Source organism: Bos mutus, chromosome 20 (assembly GCF_027580195.1).
Source record: "Bos mutus isolate GX-2022 chromosome 20, NWIPB_WYAK_1.1, whole genome shotgun sequence".
Classification (NCBI taxonomy): Eukaryota; Metazoa; Chordata; class Mammalia; order Artiodactyla; family Bovidae; genus Bos; species Bos mutus.
Genome location: NC_091636.1, coordinates 29,722,061 through 29,736,604, shown reverse-complemented (window position 1 = coordinate 29,736,604; position 14,544 = coordinate 29,722,061). Strand labels below are relative to the sequence as shown.

Genomic DNA, 14,544 nt, shown 5'->3' with positions numbered 1-14,544 from the left:
ACCAAATCCAGATCCTCACCCCCTTCTACATGGCTCAACGTGACTAGAAAAAACATATAACTATACAGCCAGAACTCTCAATTGGACCCCCTTAGTATTGGTATAGGATATTCGACTACATTCCCTAGCTCTTTTCATACTTACTTTCTCCTTTAACCTGTAAAATATCACCCCCTCCACCTGCAGTCAATGACTTTCCTTTAAATTTTATGAAGGAAATAAAATGAGAAAAGAACTTCCTCACAGTCTCACTGCTAAAATCCTAAATGTCCCTTAGGCTGAAGGCATCTATATTTCTGCCTTCCCTCCTATTTCAAGAGATAATAAGTCTATGCACCTAAGGTTAATCCTGTCACTTCTGTCCTGAAGCACATCTCACACTGAAGAATTTCACTCATGCAATTGTCCCCTTTCCTGCAGGTTCAATTTTTTCCATAAATATTAGATTTTTCCCACATGCATATTGAAATGCCTATTATCTTTAAAAAACACAAAAACTAAAATAAATAAAAGCCTCCTCTGATTTCTCTCCTGCTACCGCCCACTTTCTCTGCTCTTACTTAGAGCAAACTATCCTAAAAGAACTGCCTAACATTTGCTCTCTCTGAATACAGCTGTCTGTATTTGCATCATCTCCTGCCCCTGAGCTCCCCTGAAGCAGGCTTTCATCTCCACCAGTCTACTAGAGCTGCTCTTGTGAAGGTCATTAATGACCTCTATAATGTCAGTATCAATTTTTCTTGACCTGACGCCTGCTTTCATGAGAGTTTATTCACAGTTTCTGGGATACTGCTCTATTGGTTCTCTCCCCACCTCTCATATTGCTTGCTGTCCCAAACTCCACTGCTGATCATTCTTAGCTTCCTGTTTTTGCCAGGATTTAGTTCTCATCAGATCTCTTCTTTACACCCTAATGCCCCCAGTTTAAAGTGTCATGTACAAACTAATAACTTCCAAATATTTTCTCCCTAATCTGAACCTATCTCCCTAACTCCAGAATCATGTATTCAACTACCGTCAACATCTCCACTAAGGTGTCTTAAATTTGGCAATCTACACACTCAACAATCTTGCCAGCTCTCTTTTCAAAATATATTCAAAACTCCCATTACCACTCACCATCTCCTCTGCTAATACCCTTATACAAATAACCATCATTTCTCACCTGGACTTCAGTGGTTAACCCTTTCTCTCTGCATCTACTCTGGCTCCTTCTAGTTTATTCTCCATATAGCAGGCAGAGTGCTACTTCAAAAATATAGGTTAGTAACCTCATCACTTCTCTACTCAAAAGTCTCAACTTGCTTCCCACCTCACCCAGAATGAATTCCAACCTCGCTATCATGGTCTGCAATACCCAACTTGATCTGTTCCGCCTGTGGACTTAGCGTGGCTACCTTCCTCCTTGTTTACTTCTACTCAGTGACATGGTTCTTTCTGCTGTTTCTTGAATATTTCAAGTGTGCTTCTACCTCAGTCCCTTACACCGCCTGGAACGCTTTTCACTCAAGTTATGTGTCTTTAGTTAATGCTCTTCCCTCAGTGTCTTTCACACATCTACTTAAATCAACCTAAAAAAGTTTTCTCTGATCATTTTATCTAAAATAGTAGCTGACTGTTGTTAACTGTTTATCCCCTTAACCTGGTTTTGCTTCATAGCATATTATCAATACCTCTACTTTTCATAAGTAACATTATTCATTCAACACACATTCATTCATAAAATATTTGCACACTTACCATGTGTAAGATTCTGTTATAAGTGCTGAGGATACTTTAGTAAACAAAAGTTCTTCTCTAGAGAGCTTACATTATCTCAAGAGAAAACTAATAAACTTTCTTTCACAACAATGCAAACTTATACTAGTCCTGCACTAAAATATTTAATGAATGAATGTTATACATGAAAAATAAATGAGTGATCATTTACCCAAAGATCATTTTCTTAAAAGTAAGAGGTTAAACTAATCCTTCAAGAGTCTGCTGTAAATAGATATACACTGTAGGTCGTTCTTGCAAAAATCACACTTTCACCAAAGATATACATTAGGTGAAGATTCAGAATTCTGTCCCCATCTAGGTCAGCTGCCACAATCCTGTTCTACAGATGTGTTAAACAACAGATATGTCACACTGGTCATAAAACCTGGCCAAAAAGGTACATAAACTAGAAAAAAGCCAACACTCTGATTATAGTGGTTTCTTATATCTGAAAGACAATCTCTAAATGACTATATTTGGTAGCAAAAAGCAAGTAAACAAGTAATAGAAAACCCTAGCCTATAGAGAATCAAAAGATAACTCTCAAAATTTACCAAGTCCCCTGTGCCCTGCAACACACACACACACACACATCTTTGAAAAACTAACTTGGTGGGATCTGCCCCTTTAAAGTAGGCATTAACAGATTCTGTGAGGGCAATTGCCACAGGCAGGGTGTCTTGATTTCCAAGGCTGACAGGACTGGGACCTCGTGACACACCTAGAATAAATATAAGTCATTTGTTAATCCTATAGAAAGATATCTATTGAATACCAAGACAGAGTAGAGTCAAAATGTTAGCTTGTCAAAATTAACTCTATTTCTGGTTTCAAAGATGCCCCAAGTATAAATCTGGTTAAAAAACAGCATAAAACAAATTGGACAAATAAAAAGTCAAGAAAACATGTCACACTGACTTTTAATGGAATGACACAGAAGGGGTGGGTTAAGGAATGTCAGAGGGGAAAAAGCTCTTCACATGAAGAGCTGAAGTTACTAAAATATGGCTTCAAAACCACTCAGATATTAAATTCTCTCAGGTTCTACCCTGAGATTTTTCTACTTAAGGTATCGCTCTCCATTCAGTACTTCTAAATGAGCAATGTAATGTGATCATGTACTCCTTACCGCTGTGTATGTACGTGTGTGTGCGTGCGGGTGCACACGCACACATGCTCAGTCACGTCTGATTCTTTGCAACCCTATGGATTATAGCCTGCCAGGATCCTCTGTCCATGGGATTTTCCAGGCAGGAACACTGGAGTGGGTTGCTATAATTCTCTTTTACCTCTTCTTTGTCTAATGCTTGTACTATATTCCCATATTATCTTTCCTTGAAATATGACTAATAACATCATTTGGGTGTAACATTCCTGACATAAAGTTCACTTAGTAAGATAGCTTTAGAGACAAATCATACATGTTTTAAAAGCATAACAAAATGTAAACAAATTCAATGCATGTGTATTTTAAAAACCTAAACAAAGTATCTGGTTTACTTCATGACAGAAAAATCCGTTCAAATAGCACACTGCCTTTTTTTTTCTTTACAAATGTACTCTTTTCATTTATGCCTACCATTACTGTTACTGATCGGAAAGTGGAACATTTCTTTTAACATATGATTTATGATGCAATTTTGTAAAAGTAAGTCTATAGAGTAATTATTCATTCTTAAAGAAAAAAATAACCTAGATCAACACATAGCTCTGAAACTGGAATGTATGTTTTTGTTATGTAAACATTATACAATGTTCACAGCCACCAGATATGTTTATTTCAACATGAGTTACTTCGTGATACCCACAATATTAATTCTGACAAAAATCAGTTTTATTTGCCTTGCAACTAAACTTAGTATCCTACAAACAATGAGAAAGAGCTTTTGTTACCTTTAGAGGACAGGAAGATTTTGTAATGTTAAAGATTTTGATAAATTCTGATTTAGAAGGTTCTTCATAATTTAAAAAAAGGGCTCCGTGATTAAAAATACACAGAAACAGGAACTGCTATTTCTAGGTCACTGGGAAAGTAAATCCTCCCTAACAAGACAACTTAAAATTTCATACGAAAATAAACTCAGTATTAAAATGTATTCCCAAAATCACAACAGCTACTATTTACTAAGCACTAATATATGCCAGACACTTTGCCAAAGAGGCATGGAAGAAATGGTGCCTTTTTGAACCACAAGGAGTTTTTTTGCAAATCAGAAACATACTTTGTGGGTGATAGGCTGAGTGATGAAAGGACATGAAAATGTGTCTGAAGAAGTGTTTATGACCCAGACAGGACACGAAGGACCTTTAATTTTATTCCTCTGGCACTAAAAGCCACTGAAACGTTTAAAAGAAACATGATTGTGTTTTTCATTCTGCAAGATCACTGAACACTGTGAATCCTGGATTGAAGATACAAATGACTTGACAGGAATTCAAAATGAGGCGAGAGATAATTAAATGAAGGGCTTGAGAGGCAGTAGTTTCTAGGATATGTGATTACAACTATGCAATCACATGTTCATGCAGTGGGAAAATTTCTTTGTAAATCTAAATTAGTTCAATTTTTTAAAAAATATCTTGTTCTAAACTAGAGAGTCACTAGAAATTCAGGAAAGCATATTTTCAGAGAAAGAGGAAGGCTATAGTAATATTTTATTAGAGAAAATTATGTTTTCCTAAATATGAAATTAATCTTTTCCCTTAAATAATCTACACAAGTGAGTATTTACACACAGTCAGGGGTAACATTAATGTCTGCTACTGCTCTGACATTAAAAATCAAAAGAACCTACAAAGTTATTCTTTTCAATTACCCAATTTAGGCATATAAAATGAGAGTTCTTGAAATAGTTTCCCCTAAATTGTAAAGCCTGTTATTGAAATACTGGTGAGAAGGAAAAAATACTGGAGAGTTAGGTAAAAACTCAAAATCTACTTAACATTTTTGCATATCCTCCTTTGTATTTTCCATTTTTGCTCCCAAGGCCATATTGTATATGCATACTTAAAATGTTTGACATAGGAAATATTTACTTAAGTCCCTAAAAGTCTAAATGTGTACTGTATTATTCAGAATAACTCACTGTATAGAAATAATTCCTTGGATATTCTTTTTAAGGATAATATGCATTATTATTTAGAATAACTCACTGTATAGAAATAATTCCTTGGATATTCTTTTTAAGGATAATATGCATTCTAATTCTGACTTAACTGTTGCATATTTAAACACTGTATGTGTTTTGAAAATGCAGACAGAGAAAGCTGAAATAAAGAGTATCTACCTTTGTAACAATCAATGAATAGATTTTTGTGGAATTCCTTTCAGCTCAGAAGTGAAAAACAGGTGCTTAATCCAACTACTTCCCGCCTCTGCACCTCTAACTTCAGCTCACTGTACGAGTGGTTTTTGTATGACAGCCTTTGCTTTGGATGTCTTTATATTATAGTTTTCTTTACACTGATATAATCTTTCTGGTTCTTTCCTAATCAGTTTTTCTCTGCTTCTGATAGCCCCAGAGTAATATTTGTTGTTATATCTTAATAGAGAGGAAAGAAGAGCAGGGGGATGGAAGATAATGCAAAAATACTGTATATTTTTATACTTTATCCAGTATCATTAATAGATCCTGTATAGAAACTGGACATAATTAGTACAAAATTGAGACAGTTAAACCTCAGAGTTATTCTTGATTTCTTAAACACTATACATTGCTGGAAAAGGAAAAATTGGGTAACAGTATTTTAGATATACTTTAGGATCATTAGTCAACACATACATCTGCTTTCAATACAATACCTTGTGAAGTTTCACTGTGCTTTTCAATTTCACAGAGTGTCCCAATCAAATTATCATCTTCTATCATATTTAAATAAAACAAAATATTGCAGGAAAAGAAAATACTTTCAAGAACAAGAAGCAAAAACTTAAATCTGAACACAGAGCTGAATAAATATCACAATAGAGAGAGAGAACATTTTAGATAGATTTAAAGAAACTCTTGCACAAAGTCCACATTACATCCTCCTGCATGCCTGTACCATCAATGCCACCTACTTTGATTCTCCTATTGCCAGCACTGGCTAAAACGATAAATATTTTCCAACTTAATCAAAATTAAAGTTTCCTTTACAAACAGAAAACCTTATGAATTATCTAGGTAATGGGAAAGGACTAAAGCAATTTTGGTAACTCAGACCTGCTTGATTTCTAACAGGACCCACCTATGTTCTTTATGAGTAAAACACAGATTCTATGGAAATAAAAAGTAAGAAAACCACATATGCAAACAAAATATAAAAAGAAAGTGCCCATTACAGCAAACAGAAATACTTATTGAATATATTATTTACATAAAGTTAAAACATGGGAAAAACAGTCTGTTCACAAAGGTATATAAAATAAAATAGTAACACCATGTTCAGACATTTAGAAATCAAATCATTTTTCTCAGCCTGTACCACTCATGCAATTTTTGTATTGGATACACACAGAAGATGCATTTCTTCTGAGTTCGGACAAATCAAATTGGGTATAATTAAATCAGCTTAATTAGAGTTGGGATTCTGAAACTTAAGATGCATCAGAATGGCCTGGAAGGCCTATTCAAGGACTGCTAGCCCCACTTCACAGTTTCTAACTTAAAAGGACTGCATTTCTATTAAGTTTCCAGGTGATACAGACAGATGCTGCAGGTCCAAGGATCACACTGCAAGCACAAAGCCCTCTTTCTTTCAGAGTCAACTGCTTTTTAAAACAAATTTTTTTAGGAATGCAAATATCAATTCACAGTAGAAAGTACTGCATCATATTCTGCCTTCAATTATATTTATATTGGTCAAAAATTTATAAGTTTGATGCATTCTTAACAGTGCTAATCATGATTAAAATTCTCTATTCAGATAATATAAAATGTGAAAAAGAAAAGGAACTATCATTATTAGTTTGATAATGCCAGGTGTGTTTCCAAAAACCAAAATGTCAAATGTTAAAACTTTACTACCATCAATCAACCTGATCATATTTTGGACATTAACTTTTGCATGCAATCTGTGATACTCACTTACCTACAGTTGGAGTATTGGCAGCACTTAGTGAAGCAGAAGATGAGATAGAGGAAGAACTTTCTGCCCGTGCTAATGGAGCAGCAGGAGGTGGGCTGGTATTAGAAGTTACAGGTGGGCTGAATGGCCTGGGCTTAAAAACGAAATGTCATTTACCAAAATGCTCAAACAATCCCCCAGTTATCAGAAAATATTTTTAGGTATCAAGTAAGATTAGTTTTAACATACTATTAATAAACCAAATTTATTGTGTTTCTTAAAACTCACAATTAGATACCATAGAGCTGAAAAGGCTATTTTAAAATAATCCTGTCAAGAGAATCTTTGTATATAAAACTTTTTCTGTAATGTATATAAAACTTTTTCTGTATTTTAAAAAGCGTACTTAAGATATATTCTCAGAAGCTAAATTATTAAACAGTATGAAAGCTTTTCATACATAATGCCAAACTGCTTCCTATTTGGGTAACTCAATTTACCCCATTGCCTATAATAATATAAGAGAATATTTTTCTGCACTCTTGCCAGCAATGAATCGATGAACCTTAGAAGAAGGAAAAAATAATAAATTTTTAAATATTTTAGCTAATGCTATAGATAAAAACAAAACTGGCATTTCTGTCTTACGAGCTGTCTATATTAGCTTTGCCTGATTTAGTTTGAGGAGGTCTTAGTATTATCTGAGTTTTCACTAACTCTTTTTTTCATTTGAAGCAAGTATTTTCTTCCTAAATATTGCTTCACTTTTGGCATTTATAAACCTGTCTACATTTTCCTTATAATTCATTGTAATGCCTCCTTACTGAGAAAAGTTTGCCCCATTCAGAGGAGAAAATCTTAATTCTATTGTCTCTCCAGTTTTCTGGTTAAAAACAAATACAAAAAATATGATTCTAATCCATTTATCTTTTACTTGGTGAATGGATTTTTTCCTTCCAAATTCCTAACTGTTCCAATAATACATTACCAACACTTCCTGAGGTGTTTCATCTTTAAAATATGGAATACTGAGCTTAATTAAAAACAACCCTTTCCTGTTTATAAAGTTATGTGAATTAAGTATTTAGTTAGTGCCTGCTGCTGCTGCTAAGTCACTTCAGTCGTGTCTGACTCTGTGCGATCCCACAGACAGCAGCCCACCAGGCTCCCCCATCTCTGGGTTTCTCCAGGCAAGAACACTGGAGTGGGTTGCCATTTCCTCCTCCAATGCATGAAAGTGAAGAGAAAGTGAAGTTGCTCAGTCGTGTCCGACTCTTAGTGACCCCATGGACTGCAGCCCACCAGGCTCCTCCGTCCATGGGATTCTCCAGGCAAGAGTACTGGAGTGGGGTGCCATCACCTTCTCCCTATTTAGTGCCTACTACATGTCAAGTCATGGGTACTAGATACAAAGAGGTGAAAGACACTTTCTGTCCCCAGATATTTGGGTTCTATTCAGAGTCAGACTCTCCCAAACTAGTCTTCTTTCCTTCAATCTGTTCTGTTTTACTTCAGCTAAAACATTCAATACATGGATTATGGGGTAACACTGCAGATGTGTATCAGGGGAAAAGATTAAGCTTGACACTTAGAAATTTAATTCTGGCAATTAAACTGGCAAATAAAAGATGAAATAAGGCAGGGAAATTTTTCTATACTGTGAAGACTTAAGTAGAAAATGCCAAGGATTTAGCAGTAAAGGAATATACAGAAAAATATCATTTGCATATTAAATCAAAACAGTTATAATGAAAAAGAAAACTGAGTACATACTATTTCATTAATCCCACAGAGTTTGCCTGAAGTAAGCTTTGGTCTGGAAGCAGGCCTTGGAGGTGGGACAATGGTGCCTACAGAAAGAGGAGTTGTGGGCCTGGCTGGTGGGTGGAAAAAGAGGATTTGAAGAAAACCATTAATACATAGCAATCCTTAGATAAAAACATTCCATGACAGAGGAATCATTAGGATTCAAAGCTCATTTTTCAGAAGTTCTTTTTCTTTCAAATGTAATTATGGCTATTTGTGAAATGCTGGGAGTCTATCAAATATGACTTTCTCAGAGTTACCAATAATATTCCTGAAAAAAATTAAGTTTTCAATAAAACTGACAATTATAAATTATATTAGCTTCAATTATTTATACATATAAAAATTAAACCTAATAAGAAGGTAAAAGTAAACTAATTTAAGGCCTAAGGTCTTTAGTTTCTTGCCAATACTTGTACTTTACACTTATGTAAGAACAAGCCTTTGAAGCAACATCTTCAAAGTAAAAACATGAACTCTAAATAAAATATCTACCTTAATTAAACTTGTAATCTCACTTTTAAGTTGAACCACACTGTGCCATTTTTTGGTGACAATCAAAATATCTTATTAGTTTACAAAAACCCTCCCCAAATCACTATAATTAATTTTTGGCAAACACAGAAAATTATATATTAACTTCCTAAATCCTACATAAATTTAGTGTTCAATGTTTTTCAACACTATTTGCAAATGTTGCAGTTTTAAAAATCAGAAATACAAATCTTAGTAGTCCTAATTAAAAATAACTCTCAGCATGACAGAAATTAATGAATAAAGTTCAAACGTATATTATCAAAAGTTACACACGTATTAGCATAATCAAAGCAAGAATGTAGAATGGAAGCAAATACATTTAAATAATCCTTAATTAAAAGGCCCTTCAAATTCCTTTGGTCCACTCTAAGAAGTGGGTCTATAATTTAGATTGAAGACTGTATCTCAGTAACTTCTGTACATTTACAACGCGCCAAGCTAAAAATATAAGAAAGTGCCTGAGTACGCACACATAAAAATAAACAGTAGAGCTGAGAACTCTTAGTCAGCAATGGAGGAGTAAAAGGGAGCGTGGAGGTGGTAGGAAGAGACCCAAAGAAAAAGGCAGTTACATAGGAGTGAAAGCAAATGCATGGGGGCACGGAATTATCTAGAAAGCAGATCACATGGAGAGATAAAAGATGCAAGCACAGTTCAGGCTGCCTGAAGAAAACAGTAGAACCCTGATGAGAAATTAAGTTTAGCAGCTGCCATCTTCCAGTCAGCACCGGTTCTTTCATGCTGCCCCCTTACTGTAAGCTGAACGCTGGAAAAAATGTGAAATAACCTGAGGGCTGGAATACTTCCTTGTGCGATGACACATTTACTTTAAAGATGTGTTCATTATCAACAAAACCAGCAGTGACCAACACTCAAGCTACTTCACGCTTGTGAGAGGGCTTAACATAGCAGAGGTATTAACACGTGAATACAGAACAAGTGGCATTTAGACTGATTCAATCCAAGCCTGGTAGGAGTGTCAAGTTCCACTTCTTCGAATAATCAGAATTTGCTTTTTGAGAAAAACTAACAGCAATATTCATTGTCTTCACCGTTATAAATTAATCTATTAGTTGTAAGTTATAATACATAAATTATAAACAAATCTATCCAAAGCACCAGAGAACCTGAAAGTATTTTCATTCAGCTTTACAATGCAATCTCGAGTGCCTTCTGGGCTCCACTAGTAATTTTAACAAGTTCCTCAGTAAAGGAAATCCACCAACTTTGCAACCATGAAGCAAAAGAAAATTTTTTATGCTTCCTGGTGGCGTCATCACAGCAGGAGAGCAGAGAGGGTTGGTGGAATAGTCTGGTGATGGGTTTTCTAGACCCCAAATCTGACCTGGTTTCAAGTTAACTTTGAATTATCACACGCCCAGACAAATCAATCTGGGAGAGAAAAGTGGAGTTCCTACTTTGTTCATTAAGAACAACAGCAACAGAAGAAAGCAACTGAAAACTAGAAGCAACAAGAAAATTCTAAAATTAAAATATAAATCTATATAGGCAAATAGTTGTTATTTCAGGTAGTATTATTTTAATTACTCAAAAACAGAAAATTTTAATAATACATGGAACAAGACAAGGAGCTCAAACTTTATATTCATCGCGGAAAATAATTACAAGAATAAGAAACTAAATTTAAGGCCCCAAAATATATAAAGCCAGAATTATTCTTTTTTTTTTCCCAGAGGAGCAAAAGGTAATGCTAAGAGTCTGTAAAAGTCTAAAAGATTTGACAAGGTGTCAAAGTGATGGTGCTGGGTACTGTGTTCCTCAACAAGCAATAAAACTTAAAACTGTCACAGGGAGTAAGACAGGCGAAATCAGTGTTGGAGTTGAGATGGTCTATACTAGCACTTATCAAAGGGGAGGCAGGTATGAGATATTTATATTAAACTTTATATACATGTTTTTATTATATATAAATTTGTATGTAAGTTATACATATATAACATCTATATGGTAGAAAAAGCAACTGAAAACACTTCTGTACCAAGCTCCAAGCATGTTTTTTAAATACAAAACACTGAAAGGTTTAATGTATCAGTTACTAACTGATAGGAATTATTTTCTTAGACTAGTTTAGTTGAGATGGAGTCATTAATGAATTAACATTCTGGAGGGGACAAAAGAGAGGAGGGAATAATCTGACAACCTGGCCCATTCTAACGTGAAAATGGGTTAATGGTGTAGACAATGTTAAAATAAGGGAGACATGTACTGCAAAAAGAGGTGGAAGGAAATTTAAGACAAAATGCCTATTTAATAATTTCACTTACAGCCAGTCTTATGAAATAGAATCATCATAATGTATTCATCAGTTTTATCAATAATTATATCCTGTCCAGGTGAAGACCTAATAATAATTATGGGTGAAGACCTAATAATAATTATTGCACAGCAGAATAACTCTTTTCAACAACACTAACATTCTTTGAAGGGAAAATAATATAGTATTTTTTAGACTTAATAGGAAGGTTTTAAAAAGCGTATCAAAATAAATTTTAAAATAAGCAAAAACAAAGTTTTATCACTCCCAACCCACTAAACATCAAATGACAACTAAAGTATCATTTTTTTGTTTTACCTGAAGTTGAAAGGAATATGGGCAAAACATTCTTTAGATGGTAGCAAGAGGAAAAGAGCAATTTTTTGAAAAGAGAGAGATTGTGCTAAAGAAAACAGAAACAATGGTGGAATTATGAAGAAATTTCTGTATGGCGGAAACCTCTGTGAGAACAGACAATGTGAGAATTTTGATTAAGACCTTAATACAACTTCAGTTTTTCCTATACAATTATTTTACTTATAAGATCCATTAGTAAGATTAGTTTCCTAAAACTGAACAGTAAACAAAAGCCAAATGAGAAAGGCTATAATGCCACTTCAGAATATGTTCAATTATCTAACGACTGATTCTTGCTCTTCAAAATTCTCAATTTTTCAGTTAAGGTTGCCTAAAATCCACATAATTTCTAGAACTAAAAAACATTAGTTTCTAAACAATCCAACTGGAAATACTAGTGTTTATTTTAGTATTTGTAGCAAAGTGTTTCAATGTAACTTACTGTTTTATCTGCCAGAATATGATGAATTGAATGAAGATTTTGGAATTAGTAAAATCCAGGTTTGAATCTATGCCTCATTTCCTAGTTACACGGTGTTAGAGAAGTTCCTGATCATCTCTGAACTTTAATTTTTTCATATATAAAATACTGACAATAAAAAGGACTTCATGCAACACTTCCTTAACTCTAAATACTGTATGGCATTTCTGAAATCCCAAAGAAGTTTGAAGATCAACTTAAAGTGATTTTATTTTCTGTTTTTGAACAAGCGGTTTTATTAAACATGCTTTGATTGTTGACTAATGGGATTTTATATTTTGAAGAAAAGAGGAATTTAATATATTCTTTCCAGAAGACTAACTAAAATGCATTCATTAAGTTCTTTTCATGCACTTCTTGGGAAGTGCTGAAGCCTTTCTGGAAAGCAGTTTGGCAATAAGCATCAATGGGCATACCTTGTGACTCCTAAATCTTGTACTGATAAATTATTATAAAGATATGAGACGTGTGGACAAAATCTGTTTTATCTATTAATGTCCATAACAATAAAAATTGGATGCAATTTGAATGTACATCAAGAATGGACTAGTTATATTAACACACATCTTATATATTACTAGTTATATATAACATACACTAGTTATATTAACACAATAACACACATCTATATTAACACACAGTTGAATACTAAAAATTATTATTTGTGCAGTGATATACAAAGGGAAAAAAAGTTGGTTTTTGATGAATTTTTACTTTAAAGACATATGGTCTTTAATGTAAATTAACAAATCAGTACACAATTACTTTTATATGGCAATATGATCAGAGGACAAGTTAAATTTTTGATAGTGAAGTACAACATTGAAATAATGGATAAATCAGTTAGAAAAAATAACTGCTGCAGTTTAAAAAAATAAATATATTTACCTGATGACGATGATGAAGTTAATGAAGCTGAAGACGATGAATCAAGAGATGGTCCAAACAGGGGGTCCCAAGCAAGTAAATCACTGGTCCCTTTCCTATCACAACATTTTAAAAAGAAGCATTTTAGCAAATGAGCATTTTATTAGTTATAAAATCTAGGAATACATTTCATAGAAAGAACTACAACAGCAATATATATGATCAAAGAACTGGATGTTCTGCCAGTTGAATATATGAAGAACTTAATTAGCAGGTAAATAGGTTTAATAAACTGTATTAACTGCTATAAACAGAACCCTACAATAACATTATGTAAAGTTCTTAAGTGAGAATAATTTAATCCCTACAAATTAAATCTTGTTATATTCTAATAATCATAGGAGCTGCCAGAATGGAAATTAATTTCAGTTTTACAAATGAAAAGCAGCATGGGGAGTCTAAAAGAGCTGCCTAAACTCACAGAGCTAACTCTATGGCAGTGTCAGATTTGTGAAATTCACATCTAGAACCCAGTCTTGGACAGAAATTTCTTAAGTGACATGAAATCAAATAGAAATTTTGTAAGTTGATGAAGAAAGGGGGTAAAGGACTTTTTAAAAAGTATCTTTTAAGTACAGGGTGGTGGCTTAAGCCCTATGTATATAAATGACGCTACAAACTTCAACGGTCTGACCACTGTAGTAAATCATAAACAGGCAGAATTTCTCCCTCGGTAATCCCTGCCTGGGCCACTGGATGTATGGGTCATACATGCCTTTTTATGAGAGGTTACCAAGACTAACTACAAAATCAAGAGCATGAACATTTTCGTTTCAGAAACCTCCATGTGCTGCATAACCAAAGATTTTCCTCCACTAACCTTTGGAATCCTCCAAACTAGTTACTCTCAGGATTTCAATCTTGGCTCTTCACTTTAATACAAACTTTTATATAAATGTTTCTCTTTTTCATTTTAGTCATACCCCTTTTAAGACGCTTAATCTCTATTCTGAACACCTGACGTTTGTACCCCTTTTTAAACTAATTTTCCCAAATTTACTGAGATATTCTTGACAAATAAAAATTGTATTTATGCAAAAAAATAAAATTAATCCCCTCTTTAAAATAATTTAATGTATCAAACCACCATTATTTAAAATATTTTTTAGAAATCTGAGAAAACAGGCCCACGATAATAAAATATTACAATCACTTATAAGTAGAGATCTAATATCTCAACAGGTACCCATATGGAAACACACTTATGATAAAGTACAGAATCATAATTGTATAAATGATTCCTGAAAACAGTCTTAAAACACTAAACAACTTATCTTTAAAAATGAAAAATCAAATGAATACCACTGGTGTGCTCAATTAGTGCTTAGCTTCAGAAGTTTCCATTTCAAACTAT

At 33.8% G+C, this 14,544-nt stretch overlaps 1 protein-coding gene across 1 annotated transcript in view; it reads right to left on the bottom strand.

Moving 5' to 3' along the window:
• The window catches only part of FCHO2 (FCH and mu domain containing endocytic adaptor 2), a 126,038-nt gene that overhangs the window by 19,981 nt on the left and 91,513 nt on the right, over positions 1-14,544 (bottom strand). The window contains exons 17-20 of the mRNA XM_070357584.1: positions 13,152-13,246; positions 8,581-8,684; positions 6,832-6,961; positions 2,371-2,482 (exon numbers count right to left, since the gene is read on the bottom strand). Coding sequence (XP_070213685.1) covers positions 2,371-2,482; positions 6,832-6,961; positions 8,581-8,684; positions 13,152-13,246 — 441 coding nt within the window. The remainder of the gene's footprint in view (positions 1-2,370; positions 2,483-6,831; positions 6,962-8,580; positions 8,685-13,151; positions 13,247-14,544) is intronic.